Source organism: Dendrobates tinctorius, unplaced genomic scaffold (genome assembly GCF_039654945.1).
Source record: "Dendrobates tinctorius isolate UK_male_01 unplaced genomic scaffold, ASM3965494v1 ptg000134l, whole genome shotgun sequence".
In the NCBI taxonomy this organism is placed as follows: Eukaryota; Metazoa; Chordata; class Amphibia; order Anura; family Dendrobatidae; genus Dendrobates; species Dendrobates tinctorius.
Genome location: NW_027361802.1, coordinates 24,527,026 through 24,539,164, shown reverse-complemented (window position 1 = coordinate 24,539,164; position 12,139 = coordinate 24,527,026). Strand labels below are relative to the sequence as shown.

The window sequence follows — 12,139 nt, the reverse complement described above, 5'->3', positions numbered from 1 at the left end:
CCTACTTCCCCTATATCAGGCCGCCTCTTCCTGCTGGCGGTGCCTGATTATCACTGCGCTTCCTTAGTGATTCTGGCCGCTCTCTATGTACGCCCCTGCGTCCTGTCCGTCCGTTGCTCATTCGCCTCTTCCATTATCCTCTCTCCTAGGCTCGGGAGGTCCGTGGTCGTGTCCCGTCCAGCCCTGTTCCCGCCTGTCCGGTGTCTCCAAGCCGTGCCCGTCTGTCCGGTGTCCAAGCCGTGCCCGTCTGTCCTGTGTCTCCAAGCCGTGCCCGTCTGTCCTGTGTCTCCAAGCCGTGCCCGTCTGTCCTGTGTCTCCAAGCCGTGCCCGTCTGTCCTGTGTCTCCAAGCCGTGCCCGTCTGTCCTGTGTCTCCAAGCCAGACCCATCAGTCCTGTGTCCCCAACTCGGATCTACCTGTCTGTCGATACATCCCCTGGGTACCAGCTGCCGTGGTAATAGTTACCCGCGGGCTTGCCCCAAACACTCCCTGTAGAGGGGGTGGTCCACCTGGTCAGCTCGCCCCCGGGAGGTTCGTTGCCACGGTCTAGCGGGTCCACCCCAGGAGTACCTCACACCTTGCTGACGGCACCATCGACGTAGCCAATTGTTCACCTGCAGAATCTTATTCCACCTGTGCTCCCAGTTTTTTCACTTTCTTTCCTAAGTTTTCAGTCACAGCAGATGGTTTCCAGGTCGTTTCTTGCTGTGTCCTTTTTCCCCACATGTGAAAACAGGAATGGGTAGTCATCTGTAGGTCTGAAGAGTCCTGATATCCTGTCAGACACATCTTTAATTTTTGCACCTGGAAGACCGCACATTTCTCTTGACGGTATATCCGGTCTGCAGATAGTGGCCTCTGTTCCTCTCAACAGGGAATCCCCCATGACCACCACTCTCCGTTTCTTCTTCACAACATTTTTCTTTCTCCATCCAGGAGGATTCTGAAGGTGTACAAGGTTGCTGTTTGTGGGCAAAGTCTTATCCTGATGTATTTCTTCATCGTTCTCCTGCGTAAAAGCGTGGTACTGATTCCTTAGCAGTATGGGCGCTGACTGACTCCCGATCCTCCTGCTTCTCTGGGTCACGTTTCCATTCCTCTGTTTCTTCAGGTGCACTTTCTGTAACATGAAGAGATAATTCTGCTCTAAGAACTCTTCACCTTCCTTAATGATCTTCAATGTAGCTAACCTCTCTTCGAGATTTTGCAACTTTTCCTCCAACAGGGACACAAGCTTGTATTTGTGACATGTGAAGTTTGGCTTTTCCACTGGTAAGTCTGTGAACATGTAGCAAGAAATGCAGCTCACCAAATGGCTTCGGGCCTCTTCCATATTGTTATTGTTAAAGAGATTGAAAAATGAGCCAATGTTTACAGATTTCCTCTTTTCAGCTGCAACGACCAAAATCCAGTGATTGCGAAGACTCTTCACTTATCCCAGAAGGCACTGGGAATATGCAAATGATCTCCTCAAGACTCTTCCCCTGGTTTACCGATTTCCTCTTTTCAGCTGCAACAGCCAAAATCCAGTGATCGTTGAGCTTGCGGATACTCTTCACTTATCCCAGAAGGCACTGGGAATATGCAAATGATCTCCTCAGGACTCTTCCCCTGGTTTTTTAAAAAAGAAAAAAGGAAAACACATAATAGACTAAAAAATGCAAATTTAAAGGTGAATATGGCACTACCAAAATAAAGGCGCAAAACACCGAGGTCCAGATTCAGTATCACATTTGCACCAAATTAATCTTCCATGTGCGCCATTTTTTATGTCAGCTTTAGATTGTGGATGTAGATATTGTGGATGGGGTTTTTGTTTTCTAGACTTTTTTTTTACTTATTCCTCATTTACGAGTTGCAAAATTGGTTGCAAATTTACTTCAGTCCCCCCATCACGTAATAACTTTATGTGAATTTTTGCCTCATTTTGCAAAACGTGCCGAGATGTCGCATAAACCGTGTGCCAAATTCATGAACCGCATTTTGAAGACTTTGGCACAAAAAAGTCAAATACCACAAGATGAAACCCCACAAATGATGATTTTGGCGCTGTCACCATTTTGAAGGAAAGTATACAAACAAAAGGTCAACAAATAACACAGGATGAAATAGAAAAGTGCTATATATGTGCTATATATGTGTTTTCAACTATGCAAGCTTATATCTGGTAACCAGCTCTTTCAATCTCTGCTCTGAATCAACTCCTGTTTCTCCACTCCATTCAATGTCAGCAAGCAGTTAATCCTGAATGCTATATACTGTATGTGTTTTCAACTATGCAAGCTTATATCTGGTAACCAGCTCTTTCAATCTCTGCTCTGAATCAGCTCCTGTTTCTCCACTCCATTCAATGTCAGCAAGCAGTTAATCCTGAATGCTATATATGTGTTTTCAACTATGCAAGCTTATATCTGGTAACCAGCTCTTTCAATCTCTGCTCTGAATCAGCTCCTGTTTCTCCACTCCATTCAATGTCAGCAAGCAGTTAATCCTGAATGCTATATATGTGTTTTCAACTATGCAAGCTTATATCTGGTAACCAGCTCTTTCAATCTCTGCTCTGAATCAGCTCCTGTTTCTCCACTCCATTCAATGTCAGCAAGCAGTTAATCCTGAATGCTATATATGTGTTTTCAACTATGCAAGCTTATATCTGGTAACCAGCTCTTTCAATCTCTGCTCTGAATCAGCTCCTGTTTCTCCACTCCATTCAATGTCAGCAAGCAGTTCATCCTGAATGCTATATATGTGTTTTCAACTATGCAAGCTTATATCTGGTATATAGTTATTTCAACTTACTCTGCTTGTCCCCTTATGTTGTGAGGTCAAGAAACTTTTCAAAGTGCTTTATGATCCATGTAGTGCTGGACATCTGTTTATCTGACCACAACATTTTATTGGGCCCTGCTGTCTCAATTTAGTTTGATTGATTAACGAGGAGAGAGAAAAAAAAAACAATCCTTAGCCTCCTATATATTCAGACATAGCTTGGGGGAGCATTTATGCAGTGGGCATTTATGCACATGTAATTGAAGTACATGTATCAAAGTACGAGGCAGTTATAACATGGCAGATAGACAGGGCAGGAGACAGGTAAGACATTTATATACATCTACTCCCTGTACATTTGGATTACAACAAATATATACCATATGCATTTGTGTAATTTATATCCTGGCCGCTGCATTCACACACATCCACCTCCCTGGCATTATCTCTCTACCCTCCATCCATATCGGCCCCTCGCTCCTTTCCTCACCTATGTATAGCACTCACGCTCTTTTCACATTGTTAAATTGCACAGATCCAGTCAGTCCCCCCATTCAACGTAAGAGACGCTCTCACAAATCACTTAACCATCTGCTCACTCTTTCTATCCTCCTTCTCCTAGTCGCAGGAGACATTGCTCCCAACCCTGGTCCCCCATGTTATAGAAAGTCAAACCCCCAACTGCTACACTCAGAAACCCCTCTAATCTTATTAATATTCACTGCATGCTATCTGTCTTCACATTGTGCACTTTGGAATTCTCGCTCAGTGTGTAACAAACTCTCCTTCATTCATGACTTTTTCCTTTCTAATTCTCTTAACCTCCTGGCTCTTACTGAAACCTGGATCCAGCAGTCAGACACTACCGCTGCTCTTTCATATGGTGGACTACACTTCTCTCATACCCCAAGATCAGACAATAGAGCAGGTGGAGGCGTTGGTCTGCTTCTATCACCAAAATGTATTTTTCAGGTTATCCCTCAACTACCCTCACTAGTCTTCCCTTCTTTTGAGGTCCATGCCGTCAGACTCTACACCCCCTTCTCCATGCGAGTGGCGGTGGTGTATCGTCCTCCCGGCCCCTCCCTTCAGTTCCTGGATCATTTTGCCACTTGGCTTCCACATTTTCTCTCCTGTGACATCCCTACCCTCATCATGGGAGATTTCAACATCCCCATTGCTCTTCCCCTCTCCCCATCTGCTACTCACCTTTTATCTCTAACCTCCTCGTTTGGCCTTTTGCAGCTTACTAATTCTCCAACGCATGAAGACGGAAACTCCCTCGACTTGGTCTTCTCTCGGCTTCGTGCAGTGGATGATTTTGCAAACTCCCCTCTCCCGCTCTCTGACCACAATCTTCTTTCATTCTCTATCAAGAACTGCCAGGCTGCTCAGGTCACCCCCACTGTCCATACTTATAGAAACATACAGGCCATTAACACCCAGAAACTTACGAAGAACTTGCAGTCTTCATTGGCCCCTATCTCCTACCTCTCATGTCCTGATTCTGCACTGAAGCATTACAATGAAACACTTCAAAGTGCCTTGGATGAATTTGCACCCGCAATAAATAGAACACCACAACACAGATGGCGACAACCCTGGCAGACCCTGCAAACACGTTTCCTGCAGCGGTGCTCCAGGTGCGCCGAACGTCTGTGGAGAAAATCCAATCTACACGAAGATTTCATCCATTATAAGTTTATGCTTAGAACATACAACACTGCCCTTCATCTCTCCAAGCAAATCTATTTCAACACCCTCATCACCTCACTGTCCAATAACCCGAAACGTCTCTTTGACACTTTTCATTCTCTACTCAACCCAAGAGTACAGGCCCCAACCACGGAGCTCCGAGCTGACGATCTGGCCAATTACTTCAAAGAAAAAATTGACCAGATCTGACAGGAAATTATCTCCCAATCACCTCATACCATGCACTGTCCTCCCTCCCCCACTGCATCTAGCTCACTCTCTGATTTTGAACCAGTCACAGAAGAAGTAAGCAGGCTCCTTGCATCTTCTCGCCCAACCACTTGCATCAGTGACCCATTTCCATCACATCTCCTCCAGTCCCTTTCCCCTGCTGTCACCCCTCACCTATCTAAAATATTTAACCTCTCTCTCTCTTCTGGTATCTTTCCCTCCTCATTTAAGCATGCCATCATACATCCACTACTTAAAAAAAAAATCCCTCGACCAAAACTGTGCCGCTAACTATAGACCTGTCTTTAATCTTCCCTTCATCTCTCTGATAACTCTCTTCTCGACCCTCTCCAATCCGGCTTCCGCTCCTTACTCTCTACTGAAACTGCCCTCACTAAAGTCTCTAATGATCTACTAACAGCTAAATCAAATGGTTATTACTCCATACTAATTCTCTTGGATCTCTCTGCAGCATTCGACACTGGATCATCAGCTCCTCCTCACTATGCTCCGTTCCATTGGCCTCAAGGACACCGTTCTCTCCTGGTTCTCCTCCTATCTCTCTGACCGCTCCTTTACTGTATCTTTTGCCGGTTCCTCCTCCTCTCACCTTCCCCTTACTGTTGGGGTTCCTCAAGGATCAGTCCTAGGCCCCCTCCTCTTCTCTTTGTACACTGCCCCTATTGGTCAAACAATCAGTAGATTTGGTTTCCAGTACCATCTCTATGCTGATGACACCCAATTATATGCTTCTTCTCCTGACATCACGCCAGCCTTTCTAGAAACCACCGGCGATTATATAAACGCTGTGTCTAACATCATATCCTCACTATATCTGAAACTGAACCTGTCAAAGACTGAACTCTTTGTGTTTCCTCCCTCTACTAATGTACCTATACCCGACATTGCCATTTCTGTGTGTGGCTCCACTATTACTCCCCAGCAACATGCCCGCTGTCTTGGGGTCATACTTGACTCTGAGCTTTCCTTTGCCCCCCACATTCGATCACTGGCTCGCTCTTGTCATCTGCACCTCAAAAACATTTCTAGAATTCAACCTTTTCTTACTTTTGAGTCTGCAAAAACTCTTACTGTTTCTCTTATTCATTCTCGTCTCAACTATTGTAACTCTCTTCTAATCGGTCTCCCTCTTACCAAACTCCCCCCCTCCAATCTGTCCTGAATGCTGCAGCCAGGATCATATTCCTCACCAATCGTTACACTGATGCCTCTACCTTGTGCCAGTCATTACACTGGCTACCCATCCACTCTAGAATTCAGTATAAACTTATTACCCTCACCCACAAAGCCCTCCATGGCTCAGCACCACCCTACATCTCCTCCCTTGTTTCAGTATACCACCCTACCCGCGCCCTCCGTTCTGCTGATGACCTGAGGTTAGCTTCCACAATAATCAGAACCTCCCACTCCCGTCTCCAAGACTTTACACGTGCTGCACCAATTCTTTGGAATGCACTTCCCTGGACTATACGATTAGTCCCCAATCCCCACAATTTTAAGTGTGCCCTGAAAACGCATTTATTCAGACTGGCCTATCGCCTCAACACATTAACCTAATCTATCCCTGTGTGGCAGAGCCAAAAGTTTTACCATAACCAGGTTCCCCGCATCATGTTCCCACATGCTTTATGCATCCATTAGCCCTCTGTGTCTGTACTGTTACACACTTAACATTATGGCTGGTCCATACAATCAGGGCAACTGTTACCTCCCACTTTTCATGTCTACCTCTTTCCTCATAGACTGTAAGCTTGTGAGCAGGGCCCTCATTCCTCTTGGTATTTGTTATAATCTATGTGATTACTGTTATGCTGTAATGTCTATTGTCTGTACAAATCCCCTCCGAAATGTAAAGTGCTGCGGAATATGTCGGCGCTATAGAAATAAAATTTATTATTATTAAAAGTGAGGTAAAACGAAAGGTGAGGTAAAACGAAAGGTGAGGTAGAAAAAAAAAGTGAGATAATTAGAAAAGTGAGGTAAAAAGAAACCCAAATGATGATTTGGGGCCATTTGTTCCCCTCATGAATACTCTTTGACACGTCCCGGACATGGAGCTTGCTCGGCCGGGCAGTGATACTGTAGCTCCCAGGGTCCTCCCCAGGGCTGGCAGAGGACATGTTTGGGGGCAGCAGCACAACCTCTGACAGGACAGGCCGCCCTGCCCGGTGTGGGATAGGAGGAGGCAGCCTGAGGAGAGTGCCGCCCTTTTTCTCCGCCTCTCCTTTACTCCAGGAAAAGAAGGCTTGGAGTGGGTCTGCGCTGACTGACTCCCCACCTCCAGCCCTCCGTGTCTTTCTGCTTGTGGGCTCCTGGCCATCTGCTCCTTGTAAGCTGCCATTAGGTCCCCTGCACCCCGCGGCTCCCACATGCCTGCAGGAGGGAGCCCTGCTCAGGAGCCGCTGCCGTGAGACTGCAAACTTCCCCAGGGCAAGGAAGGAAGAAACAAGGGATTCATTGGCTTTGTTCGCTTCCCCTCCCTCCTCTCGTTGAACTTTTGCAGGAGAGCAGGCAGAGCTGAACTTCCAGCGGACGCTGCAGGGATTGCTGTGAGCTGCTGCCGACGATGGCGGGGTGCTGCCTGTCTGCGGAGGAGAAGGAGTCCCAGAGGATTAACGCGGAGATCGAGCGGCAGCTCCGCAGGGATAAGAGGGATGCTCGGAGGGAGCTCAAACTGCTGCTGCTGGGTGAGTGCTGCTCCTAATCACCGCTAATGGCTAACCGACTGGGGATGGCACTTCCTCCACTGTGCCTTGTGTAGTGCTGGGACTTGTAGTGCCCCTGCCTCCACAGACTCCTGCAGGCGGCAGCTCTGAGCAGCCCTCTGGGAGATAGTGATCAGAACAAGGTCACAAGAAGCAGACATGAAGTCCTGACCCTTGATCACTCATTACACAGGCAGTTCCACCTGCAGGAAGGAGCCCTGCGTGATATTTACACGTGTGGGGATTTATTTCCTGCCTCTTCCAACATGAGATCAGTGCTGGCCATTTCTCTACATGATAAACGCAAGAATGGCGTTGGGACATAAAGAAGCGAAGTTCAGATGGTGTGTGCCACTCTGGCGTCTGTGGCACGGGCCTCGCTCAGATGGGCGCTCCATAGCCGGTGGCCACCCAATAATATAAATGGCCAATACAGCTGGGGAGCCATGTGCCGCCATGAGCAGCATATTTCTGGTTGGCATAATGGGATCATGGGACGTCAGTCCAATACTGGTCTCACGACTCCATTCTACCGTGACCTTCTTCAGGACTCTACTTCAGAATATGAAGATGTGATTATTGTGCCCCAACCAAGGGGCTGAGGGATAACTGTGACATCGCTAAAAACGATTGATGTCCCATAAAAGTATTATGAGGTCCTAGTTGTGGAATTATGTCATAGCACAGAAATAAAGCTGCAAATATGGGGCTTCATAGCGAAACTTGGGGACCACATTCTGTTTTCCACCTTCCCTTCTGTCGACAGTCCATGGTAATCACCAACTGTGCCTTATGTCATAGTGGAGGTGGGCCCCATAGTAGTAGCTATGCCCTCTACCTGGGGGGAGTTGCATGCATGCACTGGTGGAAACCGAGACTTTAACAGGTCTTTCTTGCCCTAACTGTGGATGTGGGGGCACCGCTTGGCGGTTACCATTGCTGGCCGAATATGTTGGAATTGGGGTGTTTCATGCCTGATTTTCTGTTTCAACTGAAAGGTCACAAGGAAGTAGACTATTTTGTTTTCTTATCGGATTCAGGTCTTTCAAATGACTAACGTTGATGGCATATTGGTAAGCCTTTTAGTTGGAGGTCCTACCACTGGGATGCATCAGTTCTGAGAGGGAATTGGCTGTGACTCTTCAGGTTCCTTCTGATGCATTGTCTGCTTTGTGAATTAATACCCATCGGTTGGTCAGTGGCACTGTTCTGGGGAATTGGCAGTAAGGCAGGTTTATACATCACTAGCTTTTTTGAACCGTTGCACATTTGTTGTCTACTTGTATTGTAAATGCAGGAAAAACCCATGAAAAGTCTGAATTTATTAACAAAATTAGTTATGATGATGGCTACGTTGTGCGTTACTTAGTACCGTATATCCTTTATATCAAGCCATGTTTATTTTATTATGATTGCAGTGGAGACAATTCCCAGCTAAATGTGGCCTTTGGACCCCCTTTCCTTAAAGAGTGTCAGTCCATTCTCCTGGAAATTGTCTTACTAAATACTTGTATTCCACATGAAATAATCTTAATTCATCTCTTCTTAGAAGTCGGCATTGTGATGTTGCATTTACTAGAAACAGATGAATAATTTGACAACTAGATGTTCCAGGTTGTTGATGTGTCTGGAGCGTCCACTAGGGCCGGGGGACGCGGTCCGGGCCTTATTCAGTTCTTCAGGGGTTTTGTCACGCAGCGGTGACCCGGTCCGTGGCCCTGGGTGTCCAATCAAATAAAGATGGGGAAGTTAGTTGAAATAAAGTTGTGTCGCCACCTGTGGTATTCGGCAATTAGGAGATAGCCGACGCTGCTTAAGGAGGCCGCTGGGGCTATTGGTGATGCAGAAGAGTTGATACTGCTCTCCACGGGTAGAGCTATGCCCCAGGGCAATTATAAGATAGTAGATGATTGTAGTGCAGGGCAGATGACCCAGTAAATAACCTGAGGACACAGCGGAGTGCAGTCTTCACACTTTTACTCAGTTCTTCCAGTTACAATCCTCAGCCAGGGTGCTGTGTCCTCCGGGTTGGTGGTCCAGCCAGCTCTCAGGTAATTTGGGGTACACTGTACCAGAACCCCCTTCTGATGTTCATTTCTTGGCCGTTTCTCAGCCCTGGCTCCCACCTCTCCTGCCCTACGCCTTCACTCAGTGTCCCAAGCCAGCAGCCTCGAATCCTGTCGGACGACGTTCTCTTAGGATCAAGGGGACTATCTGGCTGCCTTTTCAGCGAAATGTGTATGGAGTTGGCTGTAGCACATACAGTTGCTACAGCCTCCGGCTTGCTAGCTGAGTCCTCCAGTTTCTTCACTAGTCTGGGGCCGGTCCCCTGCTGCGACCTGGTCCCTCCACCCGTCTACAGTCGGTGTGGATTCGGCCGCCAATGAGTGGATTCCTCACTTCCCCATGCCCCTAGGACCCCTTCTTTCCCTCCTCCTTTTTTTCATGCTGCGCCAGTCCAGGGACGTGCTCCTCTCTCCTTCAGTCCCCAGCACCAACTGAACTACTTCCTCCAACTGACTCCTGTTTTCATGACAACTCTCTCTGACTCCTCTCCTACTACTTTCTCCATCCACACCCTCTACCTAGTTCTTCCTGGGCCCTTAGAGATAGTGTTGGATGTAAGTGTCTGGGTTCTGGGCAGTGCCCCCTCCTTACCTGAGAGCACAGTACCACACCTCTAGTGAGGTGCAGTGCCTCTGTGGCGACTGAACCCTCAGGGGCACCACATGTCTCTGGACAGTGTGGCAATCAGACTGTTTTAGTGTGACCATGTAGGGACACACCCATTTCATGGTAGCAACTAGTTGTCAGTTTATTCATAGTTTTATTTAGAATGACAGAGTTATGAGAGAAAATAATGCATAACTGTTATTCCATGGGAAATAGGTTTGCTAAAAGTATGGGGAAAGCATCTACTTGGGCATCAGGAGTGGTGATAGGTCATCTTTAAAGGAAAAAAACATGAATTACTGCAGGTATGGGATTAATCTGCAGGTTAATAACGTTCTGAAGACATGCATCTGCTGCTCCGTGACCCCTGCTTCCTGGAGGAAATGAACCTTATTCCTCTCTGCAGCCTCCGGTTTTCAGTCATAATGAGAGGCGGCAGTAACCAGGTCCCCGTCACTGACTGACAGCCTGCGTTGTATCAGTACTAACAGCTGTCAGTCTGTTCTAGAGCGTGGTTACTACTGAGCAGTGCCTGAAATTGAGCCTCTGACTGAAAGTCGGCGGCTGCCTGGAGGAATAAAGTTAGTTTCTTCCCAGCAGCTTGGGACTTATTGCAGCAGCCGCACAGCTTCAGAATGCTATTAACCTGCAGATATGGGGTTAAGTGTTTTTTCATATGATGGGTTCCCTTTCAAGCTTGTTTTGAACTTAGGAATTTAACTTTTTTAAGGAGGACCTGTCACTAGATTATAAGTGTTCCGTTGGCTATTATTTTATTCCCTTTGTTCCAGTAAGAGTACTCCTTTCTTCAAAAAAAAAATTAAAATCCTCCATATTCTTTGCTTTTACAAAGGGGAACGGCGCACAGGAATCTCTGGGGGTTGTCTTTGGGCTGCTCTCATTATTACCCTGTTAGCTGCGCCCCCTTGAAGAAGACCATAAAAAGTAGAATATGGGGCTCTCTAAATGAAAAGTCCCTTATCTCTGGAACCGTATGGCAGATTTAAAGATTACAGAAAAATAGGCAATAACTAAATCAAGCAGCCATAGTTTGGTCCAAATATAGAGATGAATCCAAAATTTGAGATGCTTTATAAATCGGGTGCATGATATGTGCCATACATTTTTGTTGGTACACATCTTTAAGCACGGAGATACACATTATGTGCTATTAATTATCTTATATTAATTTGGCGTGCATTGTTGTAACAGCCTGTAACACCAACTGTCTACGATTAACCCTGTAACTGAAGCCAGGAATAAATCTAATAGATCGGAATGGATAAAAAGAGTCCATTCGGATGATGTAGTAAACTGAAGTAACACTGCAGCTAGCAATACGGCAACATTTTTCCAAGTCATGGTAGAAAAAGGAAGAAAAGCACCTTGCCTATCGAATGTTTTCTGATATGTTTGTGTACGGAAATGAATTGCTTGAAAATCCCACACTTGAGTCACCTGCGTTTTTTTTCTTCCATTATTATTATTATTTTTTTTTTTTTTTTTTTGTCTTTTGGGGCAGGAGTCTGCTAGCTGAGATTTAAATGTGATCTTATACAGTAATTATTGCTTGCTGGTTAACTTCTTAACCTGTGACATATTTTCGTCACAGGTCAGGTATGGATGTATGGAGCGTACTCCTGCATCATACGACAGAAGCTAGCCAAGTTATATAGCCGGCACCAACCTTTAACACGAGCAATTGGAGCTAGCTCTGATCGCTTCTGTTTAACCACACATATGCCGCTGTCAATCACTGACAATGGTATTTAAATAGTCAACAGTTCAAGCAAATGGTCCGGACAGACATAACCAACCTCCCTTCTGCAGCGCCATGGATGGTGTCAATAAGTTTCCGCAACTGCTGGGAGACTTCTCAAGGCTTTTATCACCCCCATCTTGGTGCTTCTGTGGAGCCAACCCACAGGCGATCATGATTTTTACTATATACTAACAAATGAAGTGATAATGTTTTTTGTTTAAGTTCTTAATATAAAAAATAAGTTTATTTAAATCATCCCACTTTTTCCAAATTTAAAGAAATTT

General features: G+C 46.1%; 1 protein-coding gene across 1 annotated transcript in view; it reads left to right on the top strand.

The window, feature by feature from the left end:
• The first annotated feature begins 6,890 nt into the window (after positions 1-6,890).
• Positions 6,891-12,139, top strand: part of LOC141048321 (guanine nucleotide-binding protein subunit alpha-14) — a 233,328-nt gene continuing 228,079 nt past the window's right edge. Inside the window, exon 1 of the mRNA XM_073543804.1 lies at positions 6,891-7,402. Coding sequence (XP_073399905.1) covers positions 7,282-7,402 — 121 coding nt within the window. The 5' untranslated portion in view covers positions 6,891-7,281. The remainder of the gene's footprint in view (positions 7,403-12,139) is intronic.